This window comes from Brachypodium distachyon, chromosome 3, assembly GCF_000005505.3.
Source record: "Brachypodium distachyon strain Bd21 chromosome 3, Brachypodium_distachyon_v3.0, whole genome shotgun sequence".
NCBI lineage: Eukaryota > Viridiplantae > Streptophyta > Magnoliopsida > Poales > Poaceae > Brachypodium > Brachypodium distachyon.
In genome coordinates this window covers 43,886,758-43,898,070 of record NC_016133.3, presented here as the reverse complement: position 1 = coordinate 43,898,070, position 11,313 = coordinate 43,886,758, and the positions used below count along the sequence as shown (strand labels likewise).

Below are 11,313 nucleotides of genomic sequence, written 5' to 3'. Positions count from 1 at the left end.
TACACTGAGCTACTAGTAATTAACCAACCAATTAAGAGTAGATGGATACAATAATGTTGCTTGACCAGAAAGCATGCATGGAATCAACTAATCATGTTCAAGTTAACACATAAACAATCTGATCCGTGTTTTGTAAGCGGGCGTTCATGCCGATGTGTGGAGTACAACGAAAGGAACTAATATATGATCCTTCCATGATCCTCTCACTTAAATAGCAATTTCTGGAAGAACAAGTACTTAAGCATTCCACGAGATATATTAGTAGATGAATTAAATATTACTAATATCAGTAAGTATATTATGGAGATATATATCATGTCAGACTTTAAAAAACTAATTTGAAATTGGTCTCTAGGTCTTTTTTAATAAGCTTAACACCTTATATTTAGGAATAGATGGAGCACATCGGAATGATCTTGTTATTTTTCATTTTTCTGTTCTTTTATTGAGAAAGGATGCCCTCCTTTTTTTTCAATAGGAATACTCGTATTCTATTCCATTAATGCACGACCATAAATCAAAGATTCAAAGGAACCAAAATGCTCACATAGTCAGGATAGTCTGTCAAATGTCTTATGGCAAACATCCCCTGCATCTAAATCCGCCAACTTGTGAGCTGGTTTATTACAATCAAGCGGACAATGCAGAACCTTAAAATGTATAAAGCCAGGACAGAGGAACTTTGCTTCCTCGGAGAGAACCCATTTGCTCCGTTATAGGTTTTGAACTGACTCGAGGGGGATTCAGAAATCATATATATGCATGCAAGAACACAATTCTTATTTCAGTTTGTGGAAAACCCTAGCAGCAGCACCAACATTCTCCTGTTCATGGTTGCGTGAATCTCAGCAACGGTGTTGCGAATCCGAGCGCAATCTAACACCAGATTGGCTCAAAGTGCATTGGCAAGACACAAAGACCAGCTCAACAGAGAGATCCTGAGGGATCATTGCTCAGGCTTCTCTTGTGAAGCATTCTGACTATGCTTTCCTGTACCTCAGTATCTCCACCCCCAAGTAGTCGACGACGCCTTGTACCGCGACATGAGGCTTCCCGACCTTCACTCGAACGGCGGAGATCTGAGGGAACTTGAGCAGCGTGGAGCTGGCAATCGATTGAGCCACCGACTCCAGAAGATTGTGTGGCGGGCCTTCTACGACACCCTTGGCTATCCTGCACCCCACAAGAACATACCTCGGTGTCAGGAAATCCAGTAAGAAAGATAGTACTCCCTCTGTATCAGTTTATAAGACGCCATGGCAGTTCAAACTGGAACAGAGCGTGGTAGCTTATAACAGATGCATTCAGAACTTGTATAGCAGTACTATGCTATAATAATGGCCTAATTTCAGGTGGAAGATAAATATGCTACCAACTGCAGAGAATCATCCTCTGATAACTACAACATGGAGAGATCGATGATGAGTATTTCAGTAGTTGCAATTGCAACTGCAGCGCAAAAAGTTTACTGTATTCGAACAATGAGACTGACTGACTGAAGGGAGCAAGCTGCTACTGTAAAGTGTAAACCCCACGGTTGAGTTCAGTTCGGATCCAGCTGGAGAAGAAGAAAGGGGTTGGGTGAGAGGAGACCTGTAGATGTCGGTGTAGCTGACGGTGTCGGAGATGTCGTCGGAGTCCCCTGCGGCGGCGAGGTCGGTCCAGGCGTCGACGTCGACGACGAACTTCTGGCCCAACTTCTTCTCCTCCTGCTTCACGCCGTGGAACCCGTGGAACTGCATCCCACGCAGGACCAGTTTGTCGCCGCCGAGCTTGCCCGCCGCCGGCGCCTCCTCCTCCGCCATAGCTCGCTCGATCGATCGCCGGAGCCGGGAGTGGAAGGGGTTGGTGGAGGATGATTTGGGTGGGATTTGGGCGGCTGCAGCAGCGGCGGCGGCTTTCCATCTTCTGCTGGGTCCATTGGGCTTTCGCTTCGGAGACCGGCCCATTAGCCCGAGTAGCTGCTTAATATTCCAATGCCATAGATGCTTTAGATTCCCTCATGGCAATCCGTATTACCAAACCTAAATTATAAGGAGCTTACATTCGATATTTTGCTCAGTCGCGCGACCGGTTTTTCTCAGTGGAATGGATTCTGCTGGCAGGTTGGCTACAGCTAGTACAACCTGTACTGGGTTTTCTTTTCTTGGGACCTGGGCGTAAGCCATTAGTACTCCATCCCTCAGCCATTTCTAACACTGCCCAGCCGCCGGTGCCGCCCTCTGTTGCCCGCCTGAGATGCTGCGCGCGGGCAACCTGAGGTCTCGTTCCCCACCTGTAGCAGCCAGCCCACCACCCCGTTCGCCCCGCCCCCTGCTGCGACGTCGCGCCGCCGGTCGCTGCGCCAGATTCCCAAGGTCCTCGCCGTGTAGACGGAGATGAGAGAGTCAATCGACGGCGAGATCCGGTTGACGACCACGATCCCTCGCGGGAGGAGGTGGAGGCGACGCGGTACTCAGGGCACGAGTGATGGGGGAGAAGGCGATGGTTGGGAAGAAGGTGGCGCGAGCGGCTGGCTACGGTGAGGCGACGACGACGGTGTGGGCGCCCGAGCATCATCCTAGCTCGTCAACCAGGCCCCGGCTGCCTCTGCGACGACGGTACGATGCTGCTGGTCGCTTCCCCCCAGGTGCGCTAGCTCGCGGGCTGTCCTGATGGACCAAGCCCGGCTCGTGTCCACCCCGCCGAATCCTGTGAGTTGCCTCCACTCGCATCGCCTCCGCAACCGTCCAAATCTCGTCATGCGCATCCTCTCACCAATTTGGAGCGACTGGATTTTGAGGTACGTCTGATTTGAGCGGATTTTGCTGGATTTTTTGTTGGCGGGGGGTAAGCTACACAGGGAGATGCAGAATGGTGGATTTCATGGTTGCAATGCCAAATTTATGTAGTAATAGAGTGGAGAAAAAAAGTTCTGAATGATGCCGATTTGCAATTCAAGTTGCTGATGGTGCTAGTTGGTCGAACAAGGAGTCAGAGGAGAAGCTTCATGTTCCACAATTAGGTAGGGCAATGAGGTAGACATAGATGATGGTAGATGATGCTATTTCAGCGAGGAGAGAGGGGATGAGGCAGTACGCTTTGCTTCCGGGTAGAATCGAGTGGACGAGGAGGCGATGATGATCTCGCCATAGCTACGATTCCAAAGGGGACATGGAACATGTTGTTGCTATTTTTGTAGTGACGGGATATAAATTAGTCATTTGCCATGTGGTAACTTTGTTACTTCCCACATGAAAGTTTTGTGTTTTTCGTATGGTAACTTATATATATGTTCTGAACGCACAACAACCTTGAAACATGGTAGCTTCAGAATAGTAGGCCTAATAATTTCAATCTATTTAGCATGACAACTTCGAAATAGTAGGCCTGGTAATTCCACTCTATTTAGCATGGCAACGGGAAATCTAGAAGGATGAATATCTCACTAGTAATTTCAGAATAGTAGGTTTGGTAGTTTGAGTTTATTTAGCATGGCAACTTCGGAATAGTAGGCCTGCTAATTCCTATCTATTTAGCATGTCAACTTCAAGTTTAGAAGAGATGAATGTTTTCCTGGTAGTTTCAGAGTTGTAGATGTGGTAATTCCAGACTATTTAGCATGGCAACTTCAAATTTAGAAGGGATGAACTCACTGGTAGTTTCAGAATAGTATGCATAGTAATTCCATTGTCTATTTAACATACCAACTTCAAATCTAGAAGGGATGAACTCACTGGTAGCCTCAGAATATTATGTCTGGTAATTTCATTCTATTTAGCATGGCAACTTCAAATCTTGAAGAATGAATCCACTGGTAGTTTCAGAATAGTAGGTCTGGCAATTCCAATCTATTTAGCATGGCAACTTCAAATCTTGAAGAATGAATCCACTGGTAGTTTCAGAATAGTAGGTCTGGCAATTCCAATCTATTTAGCATGGCAACTTCAAATCTTGAAGAATGAATCCACTGGTAGTTTCAGAATAGTAGGTCTGGCAATTCCAATCTATTTAGCATGGCAACTTCAAATCTAGAAGAATAAACTCATTGGTAGTTTCAGAATAGGAGGTCTGATAATTTCAGTCTATTTACCATGGCAACTTCAAATCTAGAAGAATGAACTCACTGGTAGTTTCAGAATAGTAGACCTAGTAATTCAAGTCTATTTAGCATGGCAACTTAAGAATAACAGGCATGGTAATTCGACTTTATTTAGCATGACAACTTCAAATATATAATGGATGAATGTCTCATTGGTAGTTCTAGAGTCGTAGGCCCGGTAATTCTAGTCTATTTAGCATGGCAACTTTAAATCTAGAAGTGATGGATGTCTCACCGGTAGTTTGAGAATAACCAGTGTGGTAATTTCAGTCTATTTAGCATGGCAACTTCAGAATAGTAGGCCTTTTACTTTCACTCTATTTAGCATGGCAACTTCAGTCGAGAATGATGAGTGTCTCACTTGTAGTTTCAGACTGCTAGGCATGGTAACTTGATTATTCTTTTAGCATGTCGATACCTAAAAGATGAGTTCCACACTGGTAGTTCATGTCTACAAAGATGGTAATTTCAGAAATTTTAGCATGATAACTTACATCTAGAATGGTGAGTTTCAAGTCTGGTAGTTTCATGGCTTATTTTGGTAACTTCAATCTGGAAGGATTCGTTTCATAATTTTTGTCTAGTGTTACCCTTTTCTGAATTTCCCTAAGTCATATATGAAGTTTAGTAGGGTTAATGTGTTTTCCGGTTATATACTGCAAAGTGACTGCATTATATGTGGATTTGTGTTTGATTTCCTAGCAATTTGGGATGGTTTTTTTGCTTGACCGTCATGGCTGCCATCCTTTTCTAGATGGTTTGGGTTAAGGGGAGGTAACTTGGAGAAAAAGAGAGCTTTTTATCTGAACGATCAAGATAAAGAAGAAGCCGCAGAGGCGATCTTAGCGATCTGGATGCGCGTCTTGGATGTAACCAGAGGCTTGGGCCTGTCTTGGATGTAACCAGAGGCTTGGGCCTTCATCTACTTGCATTGCGCGGCCCAACGTTTTGCTCGTGCACGTCGCGCCAAACTGCTGGTCGAACGAATGGACGCGTTGTAGAATTTCCAGCGCGTACTTTCACGCCGGCACCGATCGCGCCAGGATAAAATCGCACGAACGGTCGCGCATTTTTTGCGTCCTTATGCAAAAGGTTTCATGTACTCCGTTCATTACAAAATAAGTGACATGAATTTGCATAAAAATCCACGTCACTTATTTTGAGACGGGGGAGTATAATGCATTGTTGGAGAAGGGAATATTTTTTTAGTAGAATGTCAATTAACTTTTTCTTAGTACTCCCTCTGTCTCATATTAGGTGACTCAAATATGCGGATATATCTATACTTAAAAAATGTCTAGATACGTGTAATATTTCGACAAGTAATATGGATCGGAGGGAGTACATATTACTTGTCGAAATATTACACGTATCTAGACGCTTTTTAAACATAGATACATTCATATTTGGACAAATTTGAGACAAGTAATATGGATCAGAGGGAGTAATTAATAAGAGGGAATACAACTTTTGCCCACGGATCAACTCGCTCGATAATCTCTAATTTGAAGCTCGAATGGTGTACCAGTCTGTAATCTGACAACCGACCTGGATCAGTGACTTGATTATTGAAGCTAGAATGGTGTACTAACCAGTAATTTGACACTGGATCTGGATCAGTGACTTGATTATTGAAGCTAGTTTTTGTTTGTTCTGTTCTTTGGATCTTGACTTGAAGCACTGCACATGCCAGGCCGTGCCAGGTAAGCGCCACGTCGGATTTCAATTTTTTTTATCGCCGGTAAAATCCAAACGGAATCCAGGCAGGCCCAGCAATTTGCAGATACGCCCCTGGACTCTCCCGCCGTGCTCAGATCCGACCCCGCCCTATAAATAATTAACGCCAGTTCATAAAAATGGGCTTCGCTTCCGTTTCGCATCGAGCTACCCCAAATCAGATCACCCGCGAGCTACAGCCGCGGGAGAGATCGATCGGTCGATCTTCTCGCGCGCGCGCCCCGCCCCCCGATCGGATCCAGTCGGCGAGATCCGGCGGGGGAGCGCGGGGTTTGTTTGGGCCGGGTTGGTTCGTTGATCGATCGATCCCCGCTTCTTTCTTCCTCTTCTTCGTTCCGGCGCCCGGGGTGCGGATCGGTCCTCGATGATGGAGTCGGCGCACGGCGGATCGGACCGGGCCGGTGAGTGCTCGTGTTTTTGCTGGAAATTTTATTTATTTGTTGTTGATTGTTGTGTGCTCGGTCGGTGGCCGGTTTGTTCGACGGCCGGCGGGATTTTGGATCCTGTAGTTTGGGATGGGTTCTGCTGATCTTGGATGCTGCGGAATTGATGCGATTGCTAGTGGTTGCTGCTGCTGGGTTCTGGGGCCGGTCAGGGACGGTGATTCAAGGCGCGAGATCTTGGCGGGAGGAAGCTGATGTGTGGGATCTTGGCGCGAGATGTTATCTGCGACTCGCAATTGGTGGTTGAATGCCTTAGGCTCTTTCTAGTTGCTGGTGCTTAAGGATATTAGTCGTCAAGTAGTTGAATTTGACCAGACAAGGCATATTGAGGAATTGCCCAAGCTAGGCACATGTTGACTATTGCGGGGGTTCGCGTATATGTGCAGCAATAAGGCACTTCATTTGTATGGTGCGGCGATGCTGTCGTGTGGAAATTGAGTCATGTGTCTATTTGCCTGTGTAGCAGTCTGCACTTAATTATGATTCCATCTACCTGAGTGGGATACATACATGCAGCAGGTGTGCGCCTTGTGAACAGTTGGTGCAGGGCTGGACTAAAGCAGAGAGTAGTGGTAGGATGTCTTTGTCATAATAGAAGCCCTGATCATGTGCAAGGCTCAGTTGCCTGGGGAGGCCTCCATTGTGATGCAATGTTGTTTGACCGAATAACAGAATGGCAGTGAGTGATGGACGTGACAGGCCTTTATTATGCATGGCTGATGTTATTAGCCTTCATGATCAAGTAGGCTAGAGTAAGTGGCTGAGTATTAGCAACTAAGAACGCAAATTTGTAATGGTGATGCACATGGCTGTTTATATTCATCTGCAATGCATGTGATTTCCTAGAACAGTAGGTAGGTTCAGGATCTTATGTAGGGATGCAAGCGGGATATCCTATATATAAGCAGATCTCCAAATTTTGCAGAGCAAACGTTCAAACTAGCAAGTCATTTAAACTGGATCCTGTTTGAATCCCTAATCCTATGGTATCTGGATCTAATCATCTAAATATGCTGGACAACAATTAGATTTGTTACTTTCGCTAGAAGGCACTCTACAAGTGCCAACATTATTTTGCAATGTCATTTTGTCTGCTTTTCATGATATGTCATTAACTTGCCTTTCTTGACACTTGAGCTAATTTTTTTAATCTCTGCTTTAGGACCTATAGATTCCCCGGAACCGAGAGTTGACGTTGAACAAAAACCTGTTCTCGCTGGTACTAAAGAGCAGGTCATTATTTGATGATTTTTTTAAGGATATCTTATATAACCCTTTGCCTGCTTTCTCTCTCTCTCTTTTTTTGCTGATTGTTGATTTTTTTTTTGACCTCAGACCATTGCTAGGAAGGATGAGAAAATACTTAAACCCACCATTTCACTGGATTCAAGTGTTATCAGTCTACCAAGTGAAGGACAAGCCCAAGCTGGCACGTCCAACATTGGTGTTGAGCATAATGCTGCATATCCGCAACATATGTATTCCCCACAAGCACAACCATTCTATTACCCAGGTCAGTTCACCTTTTCCTTGCAGATATGGGCCTATGGTTTCCAACTGCATAATGTATTTTTGTTAAGGAAAGTAGATTCTTACACTGACATCTTTTCATGTCATGCGGACAGAATTAGAAAAGGATAATAATTGTAGAAGCACCATCTGATGCTATTTGGGCATATATGGACCTGGAGGATCTCTTTAAGCTGTCTTTTATTATGAAATTACATTTGACCTATTAGGAGTCAAATAATGAAATAACAAGAACTTAAACTCATTTTGATATTTCTTTTTATATACAGCGTAACCTTATGCTAGCACACCAAATTCACTAATCTTTGGAGCGGGCATATTTGATGCCACCAAAATTTAACTTTTCACTAGAGTTGATGAATGATGTTGTTGGGTCCAGGACATGAGAACCCTCCAAATGAATGGGACGTATATCCTCCTTATGTGAGTGTGGAAGGACTGGAAGTGGGTCCCACGGTAAGTAGATTTCTTTAGTTTTCAAGAACTTCTGTGAAGTGTGCTTTTTCTTAATTTGGCTTTTATTGAAGGTTGTATACAACGAGGATCCTTCAGTGATGTACCATGGTGGTTATGGCTATGACCCTTATGCTCAATATTCTCCTATCTCGACACCTGTTCCGGCTGCTGTTAGTGGAGATGGTCAGCTCTACTCCCCTCAGCAGTTCTCCTTCTCGGCTCCTTACTACCAGCAAACAGTACCACCTGGCATGCCATATTTAAGCTCTCCTACTCCAATATCACAGGGTGAGACAATGATGCCAATTGACCCAACACAAGGAGCTTTTATCGCTGACACTCTGAGTCCAAACAGCTTCCTTTTTGGGCCAAGACCGGGTTATTATCTATCCTGTGCTTTGTTTACATGATGATCTATGTTCCATGATAAGGTGTGATTATCACTTTGTTCCTTGAAATGCTATTTTTCAGAATGGTTTAGATCTTCAGAAGGAACTGGATCATTTCCATCACCTGCAGCTTCACCTCAACCTTTTGGTGGTGTATCAGGGGCATTTGGACAAAGCAATTTTCCTATGGCTTCTGGGATGGTATTCTTTTCACTGCTATCGATGAATAATCTAGTCCCTAGTCATCAATTTTTTTTTTGTCTGCATATATATTGTAGAAACATAGCTCCCCTCCCACCGCACCCCTCAGCAAGATATATATGCCATATTGACAAGAAGACCATTACTGCTGTTGAACTATCTGATGTGTCTCTTGCTCTGCTACATTGTGTTCTTTCTATGCTGATATATATGCCATATTGACAAGAGACCATTACTGATTATATCAGGACAAGATCAATCTTTTGACACTTAGCTTTTCCCCAATTTCAGATGTCCCCTCAGCAGAAGTCATTCTATGGTTTTGGAAACCCCAGTGACTCTTATGGAAGAGGGTTCTCTCACAGTGGGAGTTACCCACATGCCAGTAATTACAGGGGTCCTTTCCCTAGCTATGGCATGAGCAGTAGAAGTTTTATTCCGATTGACAAAGGGCGCAGGAGAGGAAGGGGTAATGCTTTGTTGTGCAGTTGTGATGGTTCACTTGACTTTCTCAATGAGCAAAGCCGAGGTCCGCGTGCTTCTAGGCCTAAGAAGCAGCCAGAGGATGCCAGTATGGATGTGAAGCCTTCTTCTGTAGTTGCCCAGGTGTCATACAATAGGACTGACTTTGTTACGGAGTACAGAAGTGCTAGATTTTTTATCATAAAATCGTACAGTGAAGATAATGTGCACAAAAGCATCAAGTATGGTGTTTGGGCCAGCACCACAAACGGAAACAAGAAACTAGACTCGGCCTATCATGAAGCGAAGGAGAAGGGAGAACATTGTCCCATTTTTCTGCTGTTTTCGGTAATCAAAGCCTCATCCCTGTTTTCCTATGTTATTCTTTTTTAGGTTCCCAGATTTGTTATTCCTTCTTGAGAATTGATAACTGGAACAACATGCCCAGGTGAATGCTAGCGCACAGTTCTGCGGTGTTGCAGAGATGACTGGTCCAGTGAATTTTGAGAAGAGTGTGGACTACTGGCAGCAAGATAAGTGGACGGGACAGTTCCCTGTTAAGTGGCACATAGTGAAGGACGTTCCAAATAATCTCTTCCGTCATATAATTCTTGAAAACAACGACAATAAACCTGTAACTAACAGCCGGGACACACAAGAGGTACGTTTTTTTAAATATCTTCTACTTGTTGCTTGATTTGAACATTTACTGTGTTCTGATTACCGCTCTTTATGATCCCACTCATCATGTTGGTAGGGTACTGCACACATTGATTTATTGCAGCTACTTGATATCAGTACTTCGCTGTGCCACTAATACATATTGGAGCGTATTTTAGGTGAAACTGGAACGAGGACTGGAGATGCTTAAAATCTTCAAGGATCATGAGGACGATGCGTCGATCCTTGATGACTTTGACTTTTATGAGGAACGTGAGAAAGCGTTGCTGGAGAACAAGGCACGGCTGCATCAGCAACAGCAGATATCCAGCTCTAGTGCTGTTGAGCCCAAGAAGCCCTTGACTGTCCCCACTGATCAGGTGGGTCACATCGCCAAGAGTTCTAGCGTTGTTGAGCCCAAGAAGCCCCTTGCTGTCCCCGCTGACCTAGTCGGTCCTATCGCCAAGAGTTCTAGCGTTGTTGAGCCCAAGAAGCCCTTGGCTGTACCCACCGACCTGGTGGGTCATATCACCAAGAGTTTCGCACAGGCTGTGCGGCTTGGTGGTGAGGCCAAGAGCGTTAGCCCTTTGGCCGATAAAGGCCCTGCCGGGGATTCATCTGTTGCGGCGAAGCCTGTCGAAGTCAAGGAGAGCAGCTAACATGTAGAACCTGCTCAGGGCAATGTAATTTGGTTGCGTGCTCGAAACATCCACGGGCTTTGTTGTCCGGTGCCGCCAAATATGAAGATGCGGCTGGCGACGACAACGTCTTGTGCTTCTCGTCGGGCGTGATGTACACTAGGGAGGATAATATAGGTCTCTCTTTGCCAAGCTTGGATGGAAGCTTACTAGTTCCTTGAATAGTTCCTCTCTTTTTCTTCTTTTGCTTCCTACTTCTCTTCTATTTTCTACCCCTCGCATTTCCTTTTGCATTATTATATGGATATGGTATTCTTAGTTTGTAGGCTTAAGGTGGAGAGCTCTGCAGTTTTTGTGCAAGCCTCTGTAAGTTTCAATGTTGGATCACATTCAGATGAATAATATTTTGCTACTTTTCTCCCTCTCTACATACATACACTATGTATGCAATAATAAGCAACATAATAATAAGAGCATGCCTATAATCAAATATCAAATCACAACCCTGGACTTCACTGAATGTTCATCTGATCATGTGAGGATTTCATTTTGGTTGCCAAGTCCTCTAGAATTAATTTGTGAACAGACCAACTCATCATCATATATGCCAGCTTGGAGTTCTAACATGGAAACAAAGAGTGTTTTACTGACCTGCCACCAGTGTGAGATTTACATAATTTCAACTTAGATTTGGGGTACATATAATCTCAATTTCT

The 11,313-nt window shown here is 44.4% G+C and overlaps 2 protein-coding genes across 3 annotated transcripts; one reads left to right on the top strand and one right to left on the bottom strand.

Moving 5' to 3' along the window:
* Window positions 1-517: 517 nt before the first annotated feature.
* LOC100821030 (dihydroneopterin aldolase 1) lies at window positions 518-1,894 on the bottom strand. The gene is made up of 2 exons (XM_003574867.4): window positions 1,594-1,894; window positions 518-1,173 (listed from the first exon to the last, which is right to left on the bottom strand). The coding sequence occupies exons 1-2, from the start codon at window positions 1,803-1,805 to the stop codon at window positions 981-983; spliced, it is 405 nt and encodes a 134-aa protein (XP_003574915.1). The 5' UTR covers window positions 1,806-1,894; the 3' UTR covers window positions 518-980.
* Window positions 1,895-5,928: 4,034 nt separating this feature from the next.
* On the top strand, window positions 5,929-11,025 carry LOC100846631. 2 transcript variants are annotated; one of them, XM_010237096.3, is made up of 9 exons: window positions 5,929-6,219; window positions 7,433-7,494; window positions 7,597-7,774; window positions 8,171-8,247; window positions 8,319-8,625; window positions 8,719-8,837; window positions 9,129-9,647; window positions 9,748-9,960; window positions 10,139-11,025. In XM_010237096.3, exons 1-9 carry the CDS (start codon window positions 6,183-6,185, stop codon window positions 10,616-10,618), a joined length of 1,992 nt encoding a protein of 663 aa, XP_010235398.1. In that variant the 5' UTR covers window positions 5,929-6,182; the 3' UTR covers window positions 10,619-11,025. The 2 variants fall into 2 exon arrangements, with proteins under 2 accessions (XP_010235398.1, XP_010235397.1); XM_010237095.3 differs by having other exon boundaries at window positions 7,424-7,494.
* Window positions 11,026-11,313: the final 288 nt, after the last annotated feature.

Excerpts from the sequence above, each read along its gene's own strand:
- LOC100821030 (XM_003574867.4), bottom strand. The coding sequence starts at position 1,805 with ATGGCGGAGGAGGAGGCGCCGGCGGCGGGCAAGCTCGGCGGCGACAAA. Across the intron at positions 1,174-1,593 it reads AGCTACACCGACATCTACAG|GATAGCCAAGGGTGTCGTAG; the intron begins GTCTCCTCTCAC and ends TGTGGGGTGCAG.
- LOC100846631 (XM_010237095.3), top strand. The coding sequence starts at position 6,183 with ATGATGGAGTCGGCGCACGGCGGATCGGACCGGGCCG. Across the intron at positions 7,775-8,170 it reads ACAACCATTCTATTACCCAG|GACATGAGAACCCTCCAAAT; the intron begins GTCAGTTCACCT and ends TGTTGGGTCCAG. Across the intron at positions 9,648-9,747 it reads CCATTTTTCTGCTGTTTTCG|GTGAATGCTAGCGCACAGTT; the intron begins GTAATCAAAGCC and ends CAACATGCCCAG.